Source organism: Rhinopithecus roxellana, chromosome 14, assembly GCF_007565055.1.
Source record: "Rhinopithecus roxellana isolate Shanxi Qingling chromosome 14, ASM756505v1, whole genome shotgun sequence".
Taxonomy (NCBI): domain Eukaryota; kingdom Metazoa; phylum Chordata; class Mammalia; order Primates; family Cercopithecidae; genus Rhinopithecus; species Rhinopithecus roxellana.
The window spans coordinates 46639901-46662121 of record NC_044562.1 but is presented as its reverse complement, the minus strand read 5'-3'; the positions used below and the strand labels follow the sequence as shown (position 1 = coordinate 46662121).

Below are 22221 nucleotides of genomic sequence, written 5' to 3'. Positions count from 1 at the left end.
TTGTTAATTATTAGGTGATTATTTGTCTTTATTCACACTTTAATGTATTTCTTATAGAAATCCTGTGTTAGAATATTCTTTGTGCAGTGATCTTGCAGTGATCTAAGCACAGCATCCCTGGACTCAAGCAATGGCCAGGTGTGCTGTGTGACCCACAGTGCCATGCCACTCCACCCAAAAGAGATGGAAATCTGCCTTGATTTTCATTTCTTATTTTGAAAAAACCCTTTTGAATGTGAATAATTGTGTATTGACCATGTGTCAGACACTGTACTGTCACTACAGATGTGACAGTAAATTAGATGACAGCAGCCCCTCGTTCATGGAGCATATAGACACTAAGGACTTATGCAAATATTCAGAAAGTCCTGGGTGTTGTGCGAGTGAACAGTAGGATACCTAAATTAGCCTGAAGGGGTCAGCGATAACTTTCCTGAGACTTGAAATTGAGACTTGAGGGAAATGTTTACAGAGGTAATCATTAACTTCCAGCAGTCATGAGAAAGCAAAACACATACAGGGCAATGTAAAAGGAATTTAATCTGATCCAGCCATTTAAATAGAATTATGGTTTACATTAAATCATTCACATTCGATGTCATGAATTTTATGTCTCGTAGTCTAAAGGTTACAATCCTGCCTTCCCCTCCCCGCCCCCTGCCCCATGTCCTGGGATGTTGGATAGAGGGCTTACTATATTTGCTGCCTGAAAACATGTCATGCCCTGGACTGTAAGAATATTCATCCTCTTGGAACTTGTTTGCGAATCTAGGGCTTTCAGGTAACTTACCATCTAAGAATCCACATGCTGCTTGCCTCTAATTAAAGAATTTGATTTTTTTTTTTTTTTTTCTGTCAGGTAAGAACAAACATGTACACTTTACCTTCTCCGTGTCAGAAAATGTGCCAGACTCTTTTCCACTTTTTATATAAAAACCATAGAAAATCACTTATTTAAATTATTCATTTATAGCTTAGGACACTGGGAGTCAGAAAGTTTAAATAACTTATTCATTCTCACAAAGGTACTAGGTGGCAAACTGCACCTGCAAACTCAGGTCTGTCTGATTCTAAATCCTACAAAAGATACTTGCCTTTCATTAAATGTTCACTCTTAATTTTCTCTCTTCTAGCCCAATGGAATTGTTTTAAAAAGTTTATCACCACTATTTTTATTATCATTTTGTCTTATCTAGAAGTTATAGATTATCCTCCCTGTTGATTGGACTGATAAAAAAATCACCTACTATTTACTTGTGAGAGAAGCAATAAAATTTGATGCATTTTTCTATTAATGAGTACCTTATTTCAATTAAATAATATACTTCTATAAAATGATGTTATGACCTTAGCACCATGGGATAAATTGTATCTCCAAAATAGAATTTTTCAGATGTAAGATTGGATTATTATAAAAATTTATTTTAAACAAAAGCAAAACAAAACTAGATAAAACTGCAACTAGCTGGTGAAGAGGTCTTTAAGTCTAGCTTAAATATCAAAATTATTTGTTATCCACCTAGGTTTGGAAGCTACCTTATAGTAATTTTAAATTCTGGCTTAATTACTGATGACTTAATTCTGGATTATTGATTGACTATGGCAGCAGCTGCAACAATTTCAGGAACTTCCTGGTTATCCAATATTCATTTTCTCCGTCCAATTGAGGCGAATTGGACTGGGACAAAACAGGGAACACTTGGATCGATTTGCTTCTCACTTCCCACAAGTGAGGTTGCCTGTTTTTTTCCCTGTTAGGACTTATTTTATCTTCCACCTTCCTTGTTTCTGTAACCTCCGGAATGTTCGAATTTTAACCCACCAACTTTTGAGAAAAAAGCTGAATCAGGAAAAGCTGAATGAGGAATTGAAACTCATAATGTCCAAATTCCCATTTTCAAAAAGGCACATGAGGGTTTTTACTAAGTAATGTTTCATCTCTAGGAATTTTTTTTTTTTTTTTTTTTTTTTTTTTTTTTTTTTTTTTTTTGAGACGGAGTTTTGCTCTGTGGCCCAGGCTGGAGGGCAGTGGCGCGGTCTCGGCTCACTGCAAGCTCCGCCGCCTCCCGGGTTCACGCCATTCTCCTGCCTCAGCCTCCCCAGCAGCTGGGACCACAGGTGCCCGCCACCATGCCGGCTAATTTTTTTGTATTTTCAATAGAGACAGGTTTCACCGTGTTCTCCAGTATGGTCTCGATCTCCTGACCTCGTAATCCGCCCGCCTCGGCCTCGTAAAGTGCTGGGATTACAGGCATGAGCCACCGCGCCCGGCCTCTAGGAAATTTTTATAACATGAATTCCCTTTGCAGAGCCCTCAAAAAACCAAGCTTGAATGAATCTCCTTCCTTTTCCCATCAACAGCAGCACTCTCCATGCTTCTGTCACTTTGTTTACTACATTATACGGAAATAAACTGTCCACCTTTCAGACTCCCCTAGGAAGCAGCGAGATTCTTGAGCACCTCATCTCAGCCATACCTGTTTCTCTAGCACCTTCCACAGTTTCAGGCCCAGATGTATTTATTCACACTTTATTAAAGTACACTGAACATGGTCATTTTAAAGAGCTATTAGAGGTATCAAATAAGAATACATTTATGGAAATCTTTTTTACATCTTAAATTGCTATACAAAAATAAGCTATCATTTTGTTTAATATTCTCTCATTAATACCAATGCTTGAGATTTCTGTCAACAGTTACTAATTTGCCACAAAATGTTACTTTAATAAAGGTATATATCCACAGTAACCATCACCATACAGTCTTCTCCATGCTCTATTTTTTATTTTTAATATTATCATTTTCAGACACAGAATGTTGTGGGATTAGATCTAACTTACATTACTAGATCCTTTGGTGTCCTGGTTGACTAGATTTTTATGTTAGTCTTGACTGGGAAGTTATTATTTTGGAAATATGGGGAAGAAAGAGAATAGCTGAAAACTCAGATGTTTGAAGTTCACTTTCCTACTCACACTTTTCCTAGCCAAAGGGTAGCATCAAATGTCATAGGGAATTGTTTTTACAACATTTTGCTCCTTGCAATAGCCCAGAGCTACTCCAGTGTTTAATATTGTGTGCTGAAAAAAAGAGAGAAGTCTTTCAGCTAAAGTTACTTGGTTTTGGACTGTTTAACACACACACACACATACACACACTAGGTATAATAAATTTCCAAAGAAAAATATCACTTCAATAAAAACGAATTTCCCTCTACAATGGAAAAATATGGTAGATTTTTTAGATTAAAATTGAGAGCTTTAACTAGCTTAAAAAGATAAATGTTTCTAATATTTTACCTGTGATAATTGTGTATTCTTCATCTTCCTCAGAATCAGCATTAAGAGGAGCAGGGGCAAGATTAAGCAGCAGGCATATGGAAACCCAAAGTGCATGTACTTTCTTCATTGTGTAAATCATCTCTGAAATACAGAACCCATACATATCAAATAAATAAAGTGTTAATATGGACTCATTTACAGACCAGTAAACATCGTATTTGTACTTCATATGCCTATGACATTTTATGTGTATACACATACATTTCTCTGTGCATACTCAATGTCATACTTAAAATATATATGTAGTATTCAGAATTATCGGCAAACACATTCAGTGCATATATTTATTAATATTCAAGCAAACAGGTCATATTTCAACTTTGAAAATATAAATAAAAAGGACAGTAATTGAGAGACATGGGTAACAGCTGATCAATATGGCGAAGTATATATTAAAGTCCATTTCCATGTGCAATCTTACTTTCTACGTCTTTCACACAGCTATTCTTCCTTAGTCAGAACTAATAATTATTTAGGCATTTTTCTATTACTTCTTTAATGCAACTTTTAATTCCTGGCTTATCTTTACCTCTGCTCTAGTTCTTCTTTTAAAAAGGAAACACATTTTCAGAATTTTCATCTTTGTTTCCTTTAAAAAATACATTATTTACATCAACTTCCTAACCAGATTTTCTATGAGACAGCAGACAGCCAAAACAGCAGACAAAAGAAGTGTCTGACATTCGAGTTAGCCTTTTTCCCAGTTCATTATTGTGGGGAAAAGAGAGGTCAGCTTGTTACTGTGTTTATATAGAAAGAAGTAAATTTAAGAGACTCCATTTGGCTCTGTATTTGAGATGCTGTTAATCTGTGACTCTACCCCCAATCTTGTCCTTGCTAGAGACATCGCTGTGGTAATTAAAGTTGAAAAGATTTTGGGCTGTAAGGAATGTGCTTTGTTAGGCAAATGCTTAAAGCCTGCTTGTGGTTGAAAGTCAGTACCATTCTCTTAAATCTCAGTAAAAGAAAAACATCTGTCTCCTGCCCGTCCCTGGGTAAATGGAACATCTCTGTGTATCTGTATGTCTTACTGCTGATTTACTCCCTTATCTTTTGAGCAATAAATACTGAGGGAACTCAGGGGCTGGTGCTGGTGTGGGTCCTCTGTAAGCACAGCACCGGTCCCCTAGGCCCCGCTTTTCTTTCTCTATACTTTGTCTCTGTGTATTATTCTTTTTCTCAAGTCTCTCGTTCCACCTAACGAGAAGCACCCACAGGTGTGGAAGGGCAGGCCACCCCTTCAATTATTCCCCAGTTTAGGGCGTTATCTGATTCAAAAGAGTTTCACAGAAAAGTGACTCTAAGTGATAAGCCATCACTTTACACTCTAAGGGAAACAGATTTCAATAGGAGAGTGAGACTTTACCTGTTTCAACCTTGTTTAAAGATCTATAGCCAAAAAAGCAAAAAAGAAAGAAAGAAAGAAAGAAAGAAAGAAAGAAAGAAAGAAAGAAAGAAAGAAAGAAAGAAAGAAGAGAGAGAGAGAGAGAGAGAGAGAGAGAGAGAGAGAGAGAGAGAGAGAGAGGGAGGGAGGGAGGGAGGGAGGGAGGAAGGAAGGAAGGAAGGAAAGAGAGAGGGAGAGAGGAAGGAAGGAATCACCTCTATTTTTTTGCAGATGACTTCTTTGGATTTAAAGGTGGAAGGAAAAATGTAATGATCATGCAACACAGAAAAATAAAAGAAGGGAACTCTTGCTTCCTTCCTTTTTTCAGCCACCAGTGCCATTCCAGTCAGGAAGGAAAGCGAGATCTTATCAGCAAACATTCACAAATGCAGGGACAGATACTTCATCAAAAACAATCTAGAAAATTATCTGCTTTTGTTTGTGGCAGATCACAGCTGCAATATACACCATTGTGGGTAGCCATATAATAATGAAGTAATAAATGTCATTATGCTTGAAGTTTCATTAAAAATCACTAGTGAGATATATAACCTTTTTTTCTTACAACACTTTGCAAGTATTAACATACATTTGGTTTTTAGTCAGTAGAGGTATCATATATCTTGTAAATCATACCACAAACAATTTGAATTCACAAATATATATACATATTTATATAGATACATGATTTTTGAAGAATCTTTAAATTAAACCTCTAATCCTTATCGCATTTTTGAACACATATTTTTCAGAGATTCATTTATTTCCATTTGATTCTTTGAAATATACAATCCTGCTATACTTTGAGTATAAAATACAGAATATGCTCTGCATCACACAGTTCAGGAAGCAGGCTGAGGTTGGCGGCCTGCTGAGGCCCCTGAGAGCCAGGGATCTAAATTCAGCAAGTTCCTCTCTTAAAAAATGGCGGCCTGAGGTATTGCCTAAACTTAGTATTTTAGACTTTCCTTGGGTGCTAGGATTAGAAACCAACTCTGACAAATTTGGATCATCAGTTTATTTATTCTAGAATATATGGAACAATCTGAGATGACAAGGGCAGGCTTGCATTGGTTCTCAGAAACAGCTAGAGCTGGTGAGCTGAGCACCACCAGGTATCTCTCATTGTGGCTATACTTCTTAGATAGCTTTATTTTCTCTCAGTGTGAGCCAGCCAATCTTTTCTGCATAGCATGATGCATGAACAATGGACTGTCCTGGTTTTTAAACCTTAAAAGTTTTTCAATCAAAATAGTTTGACTACTTGTCTTTATGTTCCAGGCTTAAACAGCTTGAGACTAGCTCTGATTGTTTCAGCATGAAACAAGGGCCACATTTTGGACCAATCCATTTGAGTTGGGAATTGTGGGACACCATCATTGATTTGGTGGACCAAAAACCAGTCTGGGGTCAGGAATAACAAAATGTAATAGCATTGCAAATATTAATGGAACCAAATGGTTTGGGTGGTGGAAAGGGACAAGTGTAACTCCCAGAAGGAGGAAATTGTTGCTTTCAGAAGGGAAGCGTGTTGGACAGATAAAACTATGACAATATACCACAGCAAGCCATGGCTAAATAGTAGCATATGTAATTAAAAACAAAAAGAAAAATAAGCAAAAGGCAAATAAAGTACAATTGCAAGAGGAATCAAATATCTAAATTTTTACTCAAAAATTCTGTCTGGTTCTGAGTGATAACAGATTTAATATAGGGATGAATCCATGCACCAACTTCTATATACCATGCACAAACTTTTTTCTTTTGGAAAAATCCAACTTTCTTGAAATTGGAAAACAGAGGTTTATAAAACACCATTTGTGGATCTCCTACCCCCATAGACCAGCAGAGAATTTGTTGTAAAGATCTGCTTGATAAGACCATAATCTTGTCTTTCTAATAGAAACATCTCCTTTTAAAAAAATTGACTCTATTATTTAAAATAGTTTTAGATTTACAAAAAAACAAAAATTGAGAAGAGTGTACAGAGACTTCTCATACACCTCACACCTCGTTTCCCTGTTAACATGTTACATTAGTATGGCACATTTATCATTAATATACCAAAATTGATACATTGTTACTAACTAAAGTCCACACGTTAATCCTTAGTTTTTCCCTAGCATTTTTCTGTTCTAGCAACCCAACCAGAATACCAAATTGCTTCAGTTGTCATCTCTCCTTAGGTTCCCCTTGGCTGTGACAGTTTCTCAGATTTTTCTTATTTTTGATGATCTTGACAGTTTTGAGTAATACTGGTCAGGTATTTTGCAGGGTATCCCCTTATTAGAATTTATCTGATGTTTTTACTCATAATTAGACCAGGGTTATGGGGTTTGGGAAAGAAGATAACAGAGCTAAAGTGTCATTTTTGTCACATTATGACGAGGATACATACTACCAACATAATTTATGACTGATGATATTGATCTTAAACACCTGACTAGGGTAATGATTGTTAGGTTTCTCCACTATGAAGTTACTTTCTACCCCTACCTTTCCAAACTGTTTGTTTATTTAATTTTTATACTTTAAGTTCTGGGATGTATGTGCAGAACATGCAAGTTTGTTACATAGACATACATGTGCCATGTTGATTTGCTGCACCCATCAACCCATTATCTACATTAGGTATTTCTCCCAATGCTATCCCTTCCCTAAACCCCCACACCCTGACAGATCCTGGTATGTGATGTTTCCTTCCCTGTGTCCATGTGTTCTCATTGCTCAACTTTCACTTATGAGTGAGAACATGTGGTGTCTGGTTTTCTGTTCCTGTGTTAGTTTGCTGAGAATGATGGCTTCCAGCTTCATCCCTGTCTCTGCAAAGGACATGAGCACATCCTTTTTTATGGCTGCATAGTATTCCATGGTGTATATGTGCCACATTTTCTTTATACATTCTATCATTGATAGGCATTTGGGTTGGTTCCAAGTCTTTGTTATTGTGAATAGTGTCACAACAAACATATGTGTGCAAGCGTCTTTATAGTAGAATTATTTGTACTGGGTCAAATGGTATTTCTGATTCTAGATCCTTGAGGAATCACCACACCATCTTCCACAATGATTGAACTAATTTACACTCCCAACAGTAGTATGAAAGAGTTTCTCCAGCATCTGTTGTTTCCTGACTTTTTAATGATCACCATTCTAACTGACCAGTGATGATGGGCTTTTTTTCATATGTTTGTTGGCTGCATAAATGTCTTCTTTTGAGAAGTGCCTGTTCATATCCTTCGTCCACTTTTTGATGGGGTTGTTTTTTGCTTGTAAATTTGTTTAAGTTCTTTGTAGATTCTAGATATTAGCCTTCTGTCAGATGGATAGATTGCAAAAATTTTCTCCAATTCTGTAGGTTGCCTGTTCACTCTGATGATAGTTTCTTTTGCTCTGCAGAAGCTCTTTAGTTTAATTAGATCCCATTTGTCAATTTTGGCTTTTGTTGCCATTGCTTTTGGTAATTTAGTCATGAAGTCTTTGCCCACACCTATGTCCCGAATGGTATTGCCTGGGTTTTCTTCTAGGGTTTTTATGGTTTTAGGTCTTATGTTTAAGTCTTTAATCCATCTTGAGTTAATTTTTGTATAAGGTGTAAGGAAGAGGTCCAGTTTCTGTTTGCTGCATATGGCTAGCCAGTTTTCCCAACACCATTTATTAAATAGGAAATCATTTCCCCACTGCTTATATTTGTCAGGTTTGTCAAAGATAAGATGATTGTAGATGTGTCCTATTATTTCTGAGGCCTCTGTTCTGTTCCATTGGTCTACATATCTGTTTTGGTAATAGTACCATGCTCTTTTGGTTACTGTAGGCTCATAGTATAGTTTGAAGTCAGGTAGCGTGATGCCTCCAGCTTTGTTCTTTTTGCTTAGAATTGTCTTGGCTATATGCGCTGTGTTTTGGTTCCATATGAAGTTTAAAGTAGTTTGTTTTTTCTAATTTTGTGAAGAAAGTCAATGGTAGCTGAATGGGGATAGCATTGAATCTATAAATTGGGCAATATGGCCATTTATCAATATTGATTCTTCCTATCCATGAGGATGAAATGTTTTTCCATTTGCTTGTGTCCTCTCTTATTTCCTTGAGCAATGGTTGGTAGATCTCCTTGAAGAGGTCTCTCACATCCCTTGTGAGTTGTATTCCTAGGTATTTTATTCCCTCTGTAGCAATTGTGAATGGGAGTTCACTCATGTTTTGGCTCTCTGTTTGTCTGTTATTGGTGTATAGGAATGCTTGTGATTTTTGCACGTTGATTTTGTATCCTGAGACTTTGCTGAAGTTGCTTATCAGCTTAAGGAGATTTGGGGATGAGACAATGGTGTTTTCTAAATATAAAATCATGTCATCTGCAAACAGAGACAATTTGACTTCCTCTCTTCCTATGTGAATAAACTTTATTACTTTCTATTGCCTGATTGCCCCAGCCAGAACTTCCAACACTATGTTGAGTAGGAGTGGTGAGAGAGGGCATCTTTGTCTTGTACTGGCTTTCAGAGGGAATGTTTCCAGCTTTTGCCCATTCAGTATGATATTGGCTGTGAGTTTGTCATAAAAAGCTATTATTATTTTGAGATATGTTCCATCAATACCTAGTTTATTGAGAATTTTTAGCACGAAGAGGTGTTGAATTTTATCGAGGGCTTTTCTGCATCTATTGAGACACTCATGTGGTTTTGTCATTGGTTCTGTTTATGTGATAGATTACGTTTATTGATTTGTGTATGTTGTACGAGCCTTGTATTCCAGGGATGAAGCCGACTCAGTCGTGGTGGATAAGCTTTTTGATGTGCTGCTGGATTTGGTTTACTAGTATTTTATTGAGGATTTTCACAACAATGTTCATCAGGGATACTGGCCTGAAATGTTATTTTCGTTGTTGTTGTGTCTCTGCCAGGTTTTGGCATCAGGATGATGCTGGCCTCATAAAATGAGTTACGGAGGATTCCCTCTTTTTCTATTGTTTGGAATAGTTTCAGAAGGAGTGGTACCATCTCCTCTTTGTACTTCTGGTAGAATTTGGCTGTGAATCTGATCCTGGGCTTTTCTTGGTTGATAGGCTATTAGTTACTGCCTCAATTTCAGAACTTGTTATTGGTCTATTCAGGGATTTGACTTCTTCCTGGTTTAGATTTGAGAGGGTGTATGTATCCAGGAATTTATCCATTTCTTCTAAATTTTCTAGTTTCTTTGTGTAGAGGTGTTTATAGTATTCTCTGATGTAGTCTGTATTTCTGTGGGATCAGTGGTGATATCCCCTTTATCATTTTTTATTGTATCTATTTGCTTCTTCTCTTTTTTCTTCTTCATTAGTCTGGCTAGCAATCTAGCTATTTGCTGATCTTTCAAATAACAAGCTTCGATATTCATTTATTTTTGAAGATTTTTTTCATGTGTCTATGTCCTTCAGTTCTGCTTTGATCTTAGTTGTCAGATATAAAAAGAGTTCCTCTTTAAAAGTTTGGCTTGTTTGGCATCCTTGCTCTTTGTTCCATATTCCCAAAGCCAAAATACATTCCTTATCCTTTATGCCTCCCTGTTTTAGTTTCAGTAAACAACTTTCCCATCATTCCTTATCTACAGAGCTCACATCTGCTAGTCATTCTGTAAATTACCCCTCCCGTTGTCCACCAGTGTAATCACACCCCTGCCCCTTTCAAGTTAGCCAATCAAGTTCAGTTGCAATTGCACAGTCCAACTCCAGCTAACAGAGACTAGACACATGCCAGAGATGATAAATTCCTCTTCAAATAGTTTTAGTTCCCTGTTCTTCCTGTTCTTTGTTTCTCCAGTTTCTTTAGCTAACTGTGCTATAAACAACCCTTTCCACCAGTCCTAATTTATAACTTACGTCTGTTCTGTTCCCTTAGTTACACACTCTACAACTATTCTTCCCGCTGAAACTACTTGTTCTACCACTATAACCCACATCCTTGCTCTATTCAAATTAGCCAATCAAGATTAGCTTAGATTATACAGTCCAACTCAGTCAGTAAAAAGAAGACACAACAGTAAAAGCCCCTTGTGTTAAAAATAAAAACCCCTGCCCACCCCTCTTGGTGTGCTCTCAAAATGACAAGTACAAATAACACCCTTCTACTAAGGGAGGAGACCACTCCTCATATTGTCTTATGCCCAACTTCTGCCTCCAAAGACAGAAGAAGTAAAAACTAAAAGCCAGAAATGAAATCCACAGGCAGACAGTCCAGCGCAGTGCCCTAGGCCTGGTAGTTAAAGATCGATCCTTGACCTAACCGGTTATGTTATCTATAGATTCCAGACATTGTATGGAAAAGCATTGTGAAAATCCCTGTCCTGTTCTGTTCCATTCTGATTACTAGTACATGCAGCCCCTAGACACGTACCCCCTGCTTGCTCAATTGATCACGACCCTCTCACATGGACCCCCTTAGAGTCGTAAGCCCTTAAAAGGGACAGGAATTGCTCACTTGGGGAGCTTGGCTTTTGAGATGCAAGTCTGCCGAAGTTCCCAGCTGAATAAAGCTCCTTCCTTCTTTAACCCAGTGGCTAAGGAGTTTTGTCTGCTGCTCGTCCTGCTACATTTCTTGGTTCCCTGACCAGAAAGTGAGGTGATTAATGGATGGGTGCGAAACTTGGTAAGACTAGTCTTTGGAACTTGCCCACTCCATCTGAGTGGAAGCGTGGCCTGATCACCCATGGTGTGTCTGTACTGGCACTTTGGTTTTTGTTTTTGACTTGACTTGGATTGCTTGATACTTTGTTTTTGGTTTTGACCTGGCTTGGATTTCTTGATACTCTGTTTGGTTTTGATTCTTATTTGGTGTAAACTGTAAAAGTGTCAGTGTGCCCTTTTTCCCCGTTCTTTGTTTTGTGGTGTGAGTGTGGTGTAAGCATTGTGTTTTGTCTTGAGGAAGCATGGGTGAGGCACAAAGTAAGCCCACCCCACCAGGAACTATGTTGACAAATTTCCAGAAAGGATTTAAGGGAGACTATGGTATTACTCTGACACCAGGAAAAGTTAGAACTTTGTGTGAAATAGATGGCCAGCATTAGAGGTGGGTTGGCCATCAGAAAGAAGCCTGGACAGGTCCCCTGTTTCAAAGGTATGGCACAAGGTAACCTGTAAGCCAGGGCATGCAGATCAGTTCCCTTAGGTAGACACTTGGTTACAGTTGGGTTTAGATCCCTCCCACAGTAGTTGAGAGAACAGCAGCATAAATGGCTGGCAGAGGCAGGGAAAGACCAGCAGAGAGAGACAGAGAGAGAGAGAGGAAAGAGACAGAGAGGAAAAGAGGCAAAGAGAGAGGGAAAGAGACAGAGAGGAAGAGACAGAAAGACAAAGAAGGAGTCAAGGAAAGAAAGAGAGAGATATACAAGTAGTTAAGAATAAAATAAAATAGTGTACCCTATTCCTTTAAAAGCCAAGGTAAATTTAAAACCTATAATTGATAATTAAAGGTATTCTCCTTAACCCTATAACACTCCAATACCACTTTGTTGTCAGTGTAAACAAGGGAATACCCAGAAAGCACCGAGGCCACTGATAACCCCTAGCCTTCCTGTGAAAAACCATTAACCCAGTAACCCGTGGATGGCCCAAATGCATTCAATCTGTAGCAGTACCTACTTTTCTAACAGAAGAAAGTAGAAAAATAACTCTTAGGGGAAACCTCATTGTGAGCATACCTCACCAGTTCAGAAGTATCCTAAGGAAAAAAAAAAAGGGGCGGGGGCAGAAAGGTAGCTTACTAACTTAAAAATCTTAACGTATAGGGGTATTCTGTTAAAAAAAAATGATGATTTAACATTAACCACTGAAAATTCCCTTAACCCAGCAGGTTTCCTAACAGGGGATTTCAATCTTAATTACCATACAAAGGTCTGACCAGACCTACGAGGAAGTCCCTTCAGGATAGAAGGAAAGATGGCTCCTCCTGGGTAATTGAAAGAAAGAAAAAAAAAAAAAAAGACAAAGCCATCTATACCAATTCTAAGTTAATTTGAACTAAACAAGGTCTTATTAATAACAAAGGATAATTGAAATCCCAAACTTACATGGTTTTCAACAAAAGTAAAGTTTGCTAAAAGTTAACAGTGTAACATGTATTACAGTCACTTGTAATCTTGTGGCCTTAGACAGTCTAGTCCACAGACATAAAGGAAGTTCTCTTTGGAAAAGAATGGTTATCATCTTCGGAAAAAAAGGAAGAAAAGGGGATGGGGGCAGAATTTATGTAAAAAGAATGTTATGTGGTAAATTCTTGTCCTGAAATAAATTAACTGGTTGTTTAAAGAAAGAGATGTTTGTAATAAGTCAGAAAATTAAGGCATGTCGAAGAATTGTCTGTGAAAGTCATGAAAGAGAAAAAACCTTATAAAAAAGAATTTATGCCAGAAATATTGTATAATTTAAAAATAATTAGGCCTCCTGAATGTAAAACTATTGAAGAAAGAGTTTATGTGCAAGGTGTATAAGGAAAGTAAAATATACCTTTGGTAAAGGGATTATAAGGAGGCATAAGAATGTGGATTTTTACCTACACTAAAAGGTTAAAAAAAGTTTTGTTTTGAAGGTTTAAGCAAGTTTTAAAACATTAATCGTAAAGAAAATTCTGTGTGTAAACATATTAGTTAATTTAAAGAGGTATCATCCAGTTTTTCTGTGAACTGAACATTAAAATAAAAACACAACGGGTCTTTCTTAAATCACTAACCTCTTTAACAAAAATTATAAAAGGTTTAAAAGAGTCTATAAAAATCTTACCTTATGGTCCAATATTAAAATTTGAATATGTATGTCTACAAAGTTTTATTAAAACTAAGTTTAACATTAGTAACACACTAATATAAAGGTGAAATTTAGCTTATCTGGTATAAAATCATACAGGAAGCATTCTGAAATATAAAATGGTGTTTGACTTTCTTTGGTCTAAAAACTAATAAAAATAGGTGCTAAAGGAAATTTCTCAGCAGAAAGTCACCAAGGACTATAAAGTCTACTGCTGATGTCCCCACATTTAAAATAAAAGGTTAATTTCTTAAAAATTATATACTTGGTTTATCTTCCACTTTCCTTTCCCTCAAAACTAAAAGTCTTTTAGCACATGTACCACCTCTAGAATTTCCTGTAAACTAGCACCAGCCTGCAGATCACGTTCTCATCAAAGGGTAGAAAGAGGGAAAACTCGAACCAGCCTGGGAAGGAGCTTAACTTGTGCTGCTAACCACCAAGACTGCTGTTCATACAGTGGAAAGGGGATGGATTCATCACACCCGAGTCAAGAAAGTGCCACACCTTCTGGAGTCCTGGACCACAGTCCCAGGGGAAAACCCTACCAAACTAAAGCTAAGAAAAATTTAACTCTTTCATCTATTCTATTACTCTTTCTCCTTTCCTCGCTCTATTGCTGACCATCTAGTTATTAACATAACCAAGTCAATTTTGCCTCAAACTATTGCATTTAATGCTTTCCTTGTTATACCCTGTGGGGACGTGCCAAGTCAAAGACAGCTCTCTACTTCAGAAAAGTACCTCTGTCCTTCCTGACTCTCCTCAGACTGGGCATTAGTAAATTAGGACCATTTAATTCAGGGAGATTTCCATAAAGACCCCAGTGACAACCAGGAGTCTTTTATGCCATAGTTGGTCCAATACTCTGTGGACCACTAAAGAGCAAGAATGGACTGTCCCAACTGGTTTTTGTAATTTCCTAAAATCATACATTCATTTTACTAGAGGATCATAGAAGTTAAAGACTTAAAACAAACTTTGGCTATTAAGCAGGTTACCAAGATGCAAATGCCTGGTTGGAATGGATCAAATATTCCGTCCACACTTAAACAAAGGCAATTGTTATGCTTGTGCACATGGCAGACCAGAGGCCCAGATTGTCCCCGTTCCACTAAGGTGGTCCTCCAGTCAACCAGGCGTAGGCTGCATGGTAGCTCTTTTCCAGGATTCTACAGCCTGGAGTAATAAGTCATGCCAAGCTCTTTCTGCTATATCCCGAAGTTCAGCACCCTGCAAGTCAGCCCTCAAGGGCCATCCAGCTTCCACCTCCCAATACTAGGTTCACTTCTTATCTCTCACAACAGGGAGAAAACTTAGCATTCCTTGGAGACCTGAAGGGATGCAGTGAGCTTAAGAATTTTTAAGAGCGTATCAATCAGTCAGCCCTTGTTCATCCCTGAGCTGATGTGTGGTGGTATTGTGGTGGACCTTTACTGGGCACTTTGCTGAATAACTGGAGTGGCATTTGTGCTTCAGTACAATTGGTTATCCCTTTCACCTTGGCATTTCATCAATCAGAGGAAGGAAAAATAAGACATCACAAAGTGAGAGAAGCCCCTTATGGGTCTTTCGACTCTCACGTCTGTTTAGATGCAATTGGAGTCCCATAGGGAATACCAGATCAATTTAAAGCCCAAAATCAAATAGCTGCAGAATTTGAGTCAATATTTTGGTGGTGACAGTTAATAAAAATGTAGATTGGATAAACTACATCTATTACAACCAACAGCAATGAGTTTTTCATGAGTTAAAAGAAAAACTCACGTTGGCCCCAGCCCTGGGGCTACCTGACCAGACAAAACCTTTTACACTACATATGTCAAACAGAGGGGAAAAAAATGGCAGTTAGAGTTTTGACCCAGCTCATGGGGCCCTGGCTGAGGCCAGTGGCCTACCTCTATAAACAACTAGATGGCATTTTTAAGAGTTGGCCCTCATGTTTGAGGGCCTTGGCAGAAACAGCCCTGCTAGCACAAGAAGCAGATAAGCTAACTCCTGGGCAAAACCTAAAGATAAAGGGCCCCCATGCTGTGGTGACTTTAATAAATACCAAAGGACATCATTGGCTAATGAATACTAGACTAACTAGATACCAAAGCTTGCTCTGTGAAAATCCCCGTACAACCATTGAAGTTTGCAACACCCTAAACCCTGCCACCTTGCTCCCGGTATCAGAGAGCCCAGTTAAACATAATTGTGTAGAGGTGTTGGACTCAGTTTATTCTAGCAGGCCCAACCTCTGAGACCATCCTTGAACATCGGTAGACTGGGAGCTGCACGTGGATGGGAGCAGCTTTGCCAACCTCAGCAAAGTGACTCTGAAGAAGATGATAAGCCCTGCTCCAGTCACATCTGGAAGCTGACTGGTCAACGCATGGCCAAAGCATGTGGAAACTCATTGCAGGACTCATTTTCCTTAAAATTTGGACTTGTACAGTAAGGACTTCAACTGACCTTCCCCAGACGGAGGACTGTTCCCAGTATATGCATCAAGTCACTGCGGTACGACAAAAGGTGGCTACAGTCCTATTATTTTATGGTTATTATAAGTGTACCAGGACTCTCAAAGGAAGTTGTTTGTATAATGCTATTCTATACAAGATATATAGCCCTGGAAGTGACCAGTCTGATGTGTGCTATAACCCATCCTTTTTCCTACTGCCCATAAAAACAGGTGCACTTCCAGGCCTCCCAGTCTATGCTTTCCAAGAAAAGAGAAACATAGCTATAGATGATTGGAAAGATGATGAGTGGCCCCCTGAAAAAATCATACAGTACTATGGACCTGCCACTTAGACACAAGATGGCTTGTGGGGATACTGAACCCCCATTTATATGCCCAAATGAATCATATGGTTATAAGCTGTTTTAGAAATAATAACTAATAAAACTGGCAGAGCTTTAACTGTTTTAGCCCAGCAAAAACCTAGATGAGAAATGCTCTATCAAAATAGACTAGCCCTAGACTACTTGCTAGCAGCTGAAGGAGTACTCTGTGGAAAACCTAACCTAACCAATTGCTGTTTGCACATAAATGATCAAGGCAGGTAGTTGAAGACACAGTTGAAGAAATGACAAAACTGGCACATATGTCCATGCAAGTGTGGCATGGATTTAATCCTGGGGTCATGTTTGGAAAATGGTTTCCAGCACTAGGAGGATTTAAAACTCTTATAATACAAATTATAATAGTAATAGGAACCTAGTTTACTACTCCCTTGTTTGCTACCTGTACTCCTACAAGTAATAGAAAGGTTCATCACTACCTTAGTTCACCAAAATGCTTCAGCACAAGTGTACTATATGAATCACTATTGATCTGTCTTGCAAGAAGACATGGGTAGTGAGGATGAAAGTGACAACTCCCACTAATGAGTGAGGTTCTCCAAATGGGGGGGAATAAGGGAAGAGACCACATCTCATATTGTCTTCTGCCCAATTTCTGCCTCCAAAGAAAGAAGAAGTAAAAACTAAAAGGCAGAAATGAAATCCACAGGCAGACAGCCCAGTGCTACGCCCTGGGCCTGGTAGTTAAAAATTGACTCCTGGCCAAACCGGTTATGTTGTCTATAGATTCCAGACATTGTATGGAAAAGTGTTGTGAAAATTCCTGTCCTGTTCTGTTCCATTCTGATTACTGGTGCATGCAGCCCCCAGTCACGTACCACTGCTTGCTCAATTGATCACAACCATCTCACGTGGACCCCCTTAGAGTTGTAAGCCCTTAAAAGGGACAGGAATTGCTCACTTGGGGAGCTCAGCTTTTGAGATGCAAGTCTGTTGAAGTTCCTGGCCAAATAAAGTTCCTTCCTTCTTTAACCTGGTGTATGAGGAGTTTTGTCTGTGGCTTGTCCTGCTACACTACAAAAGTAAAATTGCCTTACTAAATAATCTTTTACTGAGTGTAAATTTTCTTCACAGCACCAAGCACTTGTTTCTAACATTAGCTATTTCTTGTCTTTTGCTAGCTTTTGAATTTGTTTGCTCTTGTTTCTCTAGTCATTTTAATTGTGATGTCAGGGTGTCGATTTTAGATCTTTCCTGCTTTCTCTTGTGGGCATTTAGTGCTATAAATTTCCCTCTAAACACTGCTTTAGCTGTGTCCAAGAGATTCTTGTATGTTGTGTCTTTGCTTTAATTGGTTTGAAAGAACTTATTTATTTCTGCCTTAATTTTGATATTTACCCAATAGTCATTTAGGAGAAGGTTGTTCAGTTTCCATGTAGTTGTGTGGTTTTGAGTTTCTTAATCCTGAGTTCTAATTTGATTGCACTATGGTCTGAAAGACTGTTTGTTATGATTGCCATTCTTTTGCATTTGCGGAGGAGTGTTTTACATCCAATTTTGTGGCTAATTTTAAAATAAGTGTAATGTGGTGCTGAGAAGAATGTATATTCTGTTGATTTGGGGTTGAGAGTTCTGTAGATGTCTATTAGATCCACTTGGTCCAGAGCTGAGTTCAAGTGCTAAACATCCTTGTTAATTTTCTGTCTTGTTGATCTAATATTGACAATGGGGTGTTTAAGTCTCCTACTATTATTGTTTGGGAGTCTAAATCTCTTTGTAGGTCTCTAAGAACTTGCTTTATGAATCTGGGTGCTCCTGTATTGGGTGCATATGTATTTAGGATAGTTAGCTCTTCTTGTTTCATTGATCCTTTTACCATTATGTAATGCCTCTCTTTGACTCTTTTGATCTTTGTTGATTTAAAGTCTGTTTTATCAGAGACTAGGAACGCAACCCCTGCTTTGTTTTGCTTTCCATTTGCTTGGTCAATATTCCTCCATCCTTTTATTTTGAGCCTATGTGTACTTTATGCTTGACATGGGTCTCCTGAATACAGCATACCAATGGGTCTTGACTCTCTATCCAATTTGCCAGTCTGTGTCTTTTAATAGGGGCATTTAGCCCATTTACATTTAAGGTTAATACTGCTATATGTGAAACTGATCCTGTCATTATAATGCTAGCTTGTTATCCTTACTCTTAGTTGATGCAGTTTCTTCAGAGTGTTGTTGGTTTTTACAATTTGGTATGTTTTTGCAGTGGCTGGTACCGATTGTCCTTTCCATGTTTAGTGCTCCTAGAGGAGCTCTTTTAAGGCAGGCCTGGTGGTGACAAAATTTCTCTGAATTTGCTTGTCTGTAAAGGAGTTTATTTCTCTTTCCCTTATGAAGCTTAGTTTGGCTGGATACAAAATTCTAGGTTGAAAATTCTTTTCTTTAAGAATGTTGAATATTGCCCCACTCTCTTCTGGCCCGTAGGGTTTCTGCAGAAAGCTGCTGTTAGTCTGATGGGTTTTGCTTTGTGGGTAACCCAACCTTTCCCTCTGGCTGCCCTTAACATTTCTTCCTTTATTTCAACGTGACGATTATGTGTCTTTGGGTTGCTCTTCTGAAGGAGCATCTTTGTGGTGTTCTCTGTATTTCCTGAATTTGAATGTTGGCCTGTCTTGCTAGGTTGGGGAAGTTCTACTGGATAATATCCTGAAGAGTGTTTTCCAACTCCTTTCCATTCTCCCAGTCACTTTCAGGTACACCAATCAAACGTAGATTTGGTCTTTTCATATAGTCTCATATTTATTTCTTAAAGGCTTTGTTCATTCTCCTTTTTCATTCTTTTTTCTCTAATTTTGTCTTCATGGTTTATTTCCTTAAGTTGATCTTCAATCTCTGATATCCTTTCTTCTGTTCAATACATTCACCTAATGATACTTGTGTATGCTTCGCGAAGTTCTCGTGCTGGGTTTTTCAGTTCCATCAGGTCATTTATGTTCTTCTCTAAACTGGTTATTGTAGTTAGCAATTTCTATAACTTTTTTTACAGGTTCTTTGCTTCCTTGCATTTGGTTAGAACACGCTCCCTTAGCTTGGAGGAGTTTGCTATTATCCACCTTCTGAAGCCTACTTCTGTCAATTCATCAAACTCATTCTCTGTCCAGTTTTGATCTCTTGCTGGCAAGGAGTGTGATCTGTTGGAGAAGAGGTATTCTGGTTCTTGTAATTTTCAGCTTTTTTTGCGCTGGCTTTTCCTCATCTTCGTGGATTTACCTACCTCTGGTCTTTGATATTGGTGACCTTCAGATGGGGTTTCTGTCTGGACATGCTTTTTGTTGATGTTGATGCTATTACTTTCTGTTTGTTAGTTTTCCTTCTGAAAGTCAGGTCCCTCTGCTGCAGTGAAGGTCTGCTAGAGTTTGCTTGAGGTCTACTCCAGACCCTGTTTGCCTGGGTATCACCAGCAGAGGCTGCAGAACAGCAAAGATTGCTGCTTGTTACTTCCTCTGGAAGCTTCATCCCAGAGGGGCACCTGGCAGATGCCAGCTGGAATTGTCCTGTATGAGGTGTCCCTTGGCCCCTGCTTGGAGGTGTCTCCCAGTCAGGAGACACAGGTGTCAGTGACCCACTTGAGGAAGAGGTCTGTCCCTTATCAGAGCTCGAGTGGTATGCTGGGAGATCCTCTGCTCTCTTCCGAGCTGGTCGGCAGGGATGTTTAAGTTGGCTGAAGCTGAGCCCACAGCCGCCCCTTCCCCCAGGTGTTCTGTTCCAGGGAGATGGGAGTTTGATCTATAAGCCCCTGACTGGGGCTGCTGCCTTTTTTTCAGAGATGCCCTGCTCAGAGGCAGTCTGTTTACAGAGGCTTTGCTGAGCTGCGGTGGGCTCCGCCCAGTTGGAACTCCCCTAGGGCTTTGTTTACTCTGTGAGGGGAAAACCAGCTACTCAAGTCTCAGTAATGGCAGACGCCCATCCCCGCACCAAGCTAGTGCATCCCAGGTCAACTTCAAACTGCTATGCTGGCAGCAAGAATTTCAAGCCAATGAATGTTAGTTTGCTGGCTCTGTAGGGGGTGGGATCCGCTGAGCTAGACCACTTGGCTCCCTGGCTTCAGCCCTTTCAAGGGGAGTGAACAGTTCTGTCTCACTGGCATTCCAAGCACCACAGGGGTATGAAAAAACACTCCTACAGCTGACTTGGTGTCTGCCCAAACCACCGCCTGTTTTGTGCTTGAAACCCAGGGCCGTGGCGGCATAGGCACTCAAGGAAATCTCCAGGTCTGTGGGTTGTGAAGACCACGGGAAAAGCATCGTATCTGGGCTAGAGTGCACTGTTCCTCAGGGCACAGTCCCTCTTGGCTTCACCTGGCTAGGGGAGGGAGTTCCCCAATCCCTGGTGCTTCCTCAGTGAAACAATGTCCCAACCCTGCTTTGGCTTGCCCTCTATGGGTTGCACCCCCTGTCTAACCAGTCCCAATGAGATGAGCCGGGTACCTCAGTTGGAAACGCAGAAATCACCCACCTTCTGCATTGATCTCTGTAGGAACTGTAGATTGGAGTGCTTCCTATTCAGCCATATTGCCAGCCACCCGTACTGTACTTTGAAAGAAAGTCACTACATATAGCCAGCACTTTAAAAGAATGGAGAATTATGGTCCCTGTCCTTAAGGTGAGAGTATCTATATAAATTGTTTGGAACACTTTTGCACCAGGTATTTGTCTCTCTGTATTAAATTATTTAATCATTTATTTATATCAGTATGGACTCATGGATATTTATTCTATACTTTGGGTTATAATGCAATATGACTTTACTTATACTGGTGCTCAAACACTCTCCCGGCTTTGGCAAATATGAGAGAGGATTCAGTTGGCTCCTGTACTTCTTTGAGATAGCTCCATCAGAATGAGTTTTTAATTTTTTCTGAGTGCCTTACTTTTTGTCACTACTAGATGCCACAGGCTCATATTGTATATTTTATGCCCCACTGTTAGAATCACAGCCATTTCTCCAAGAAGCCCTGGTTCCTTCTATTAGAGATTGGTATTAGAAACCCAGATTAGAAATCTGGGCACTAGGCATGCTTATTGTTACTGGGATGTTATTTCTTTTAGGCCCTCTTTTTGGCAGATTAAAGGAATATATGTGTGTATTCTACCCTCTCTGTAAAGGTATATTACCTTTAAATACATCAATATGTTCTGTGACTGGCTTATTTTACTTAGTATACCATCCATGTTTTCAAAAATAGCAGAATCTCCTATTTTAAGGCAGAAAAATATTCCACTGTATATATGTATATGCCACATTTCTTTATACATCAATTTTTTAAAAAATGCTTGAATTGTTTCCATATCTTGGTTATTGTAATACCTCAATGGACATGGGAATACAGATATCTTTCCAAGACTCTGGTTTTAATTCTTTTTTATATGTACCCAGAGGTTGAATTGCTGGGTTGTATGACAGTTTTATTTTTAATTTTTGAGAAACCTTCATATTATTACCCATAGCTACTATATCACTTTACATCCCTGCCAACAATCTGCCAGCATTCCAATTCCTATTTTTTGAGACAGAGTCTTGCTCTGTCATCCAGGCTAGAGTGCAGTGGCGCAGTCTTGGCTCACTGCAACCTCCATCCCCCGGGTTCAAGTGATTCTCCTGCCTCAACATCCCGAGTAGCTGGGATTACAGGCACCTGCCAACATGCCTGGCTAATTTTTGTATTTTTAGTAGAGACAGGGTTTCACCATGTTGGCCAGGCTGGTCTCGAACTGCTGACCTCTTGATCCACCCGCCTTGGCCTTCCAAAGCGCTGGGATTACAGGCGTGAGCCACTGCACCCGGCCCAGCATTCCAATTTCTACACATCCTTACCAACATGTTACATTTCAAGTTTTTTAAAAAATAGCCATTTTAACAGGCATAAACTGATATTTCATTAT

General features: G+C 39.1%; 1 protein-coding gene across 4 annotated transcripts in view; it reads right to left on the bottom strand.

Annotated features, from left to right (window-relative positions):
• Window positions 1–22221, bottom strand: part of TFPI (tissue factor pathway inhibitor) — a 103681-nt gene that overhangs the window by 43357 nt on the left and 38103 nt on the right. For all 4 annotated transcript variants that reach the window (XM_010370296.2, XM_010370299.1, XM_030916458.1 and 1 more), the window contains one exon: window positions 3301–3423. In XM_010370296.2, the coding sequence (XP_010368598.1) occupies window positions 3301–3421 (121 nt within the window). In that variant the 5' untranslated portion in view covers window positions 3422–3423. The remainder of the gene's footprint in view (window positions 1–3300; window positions 3424–22221) is intronic.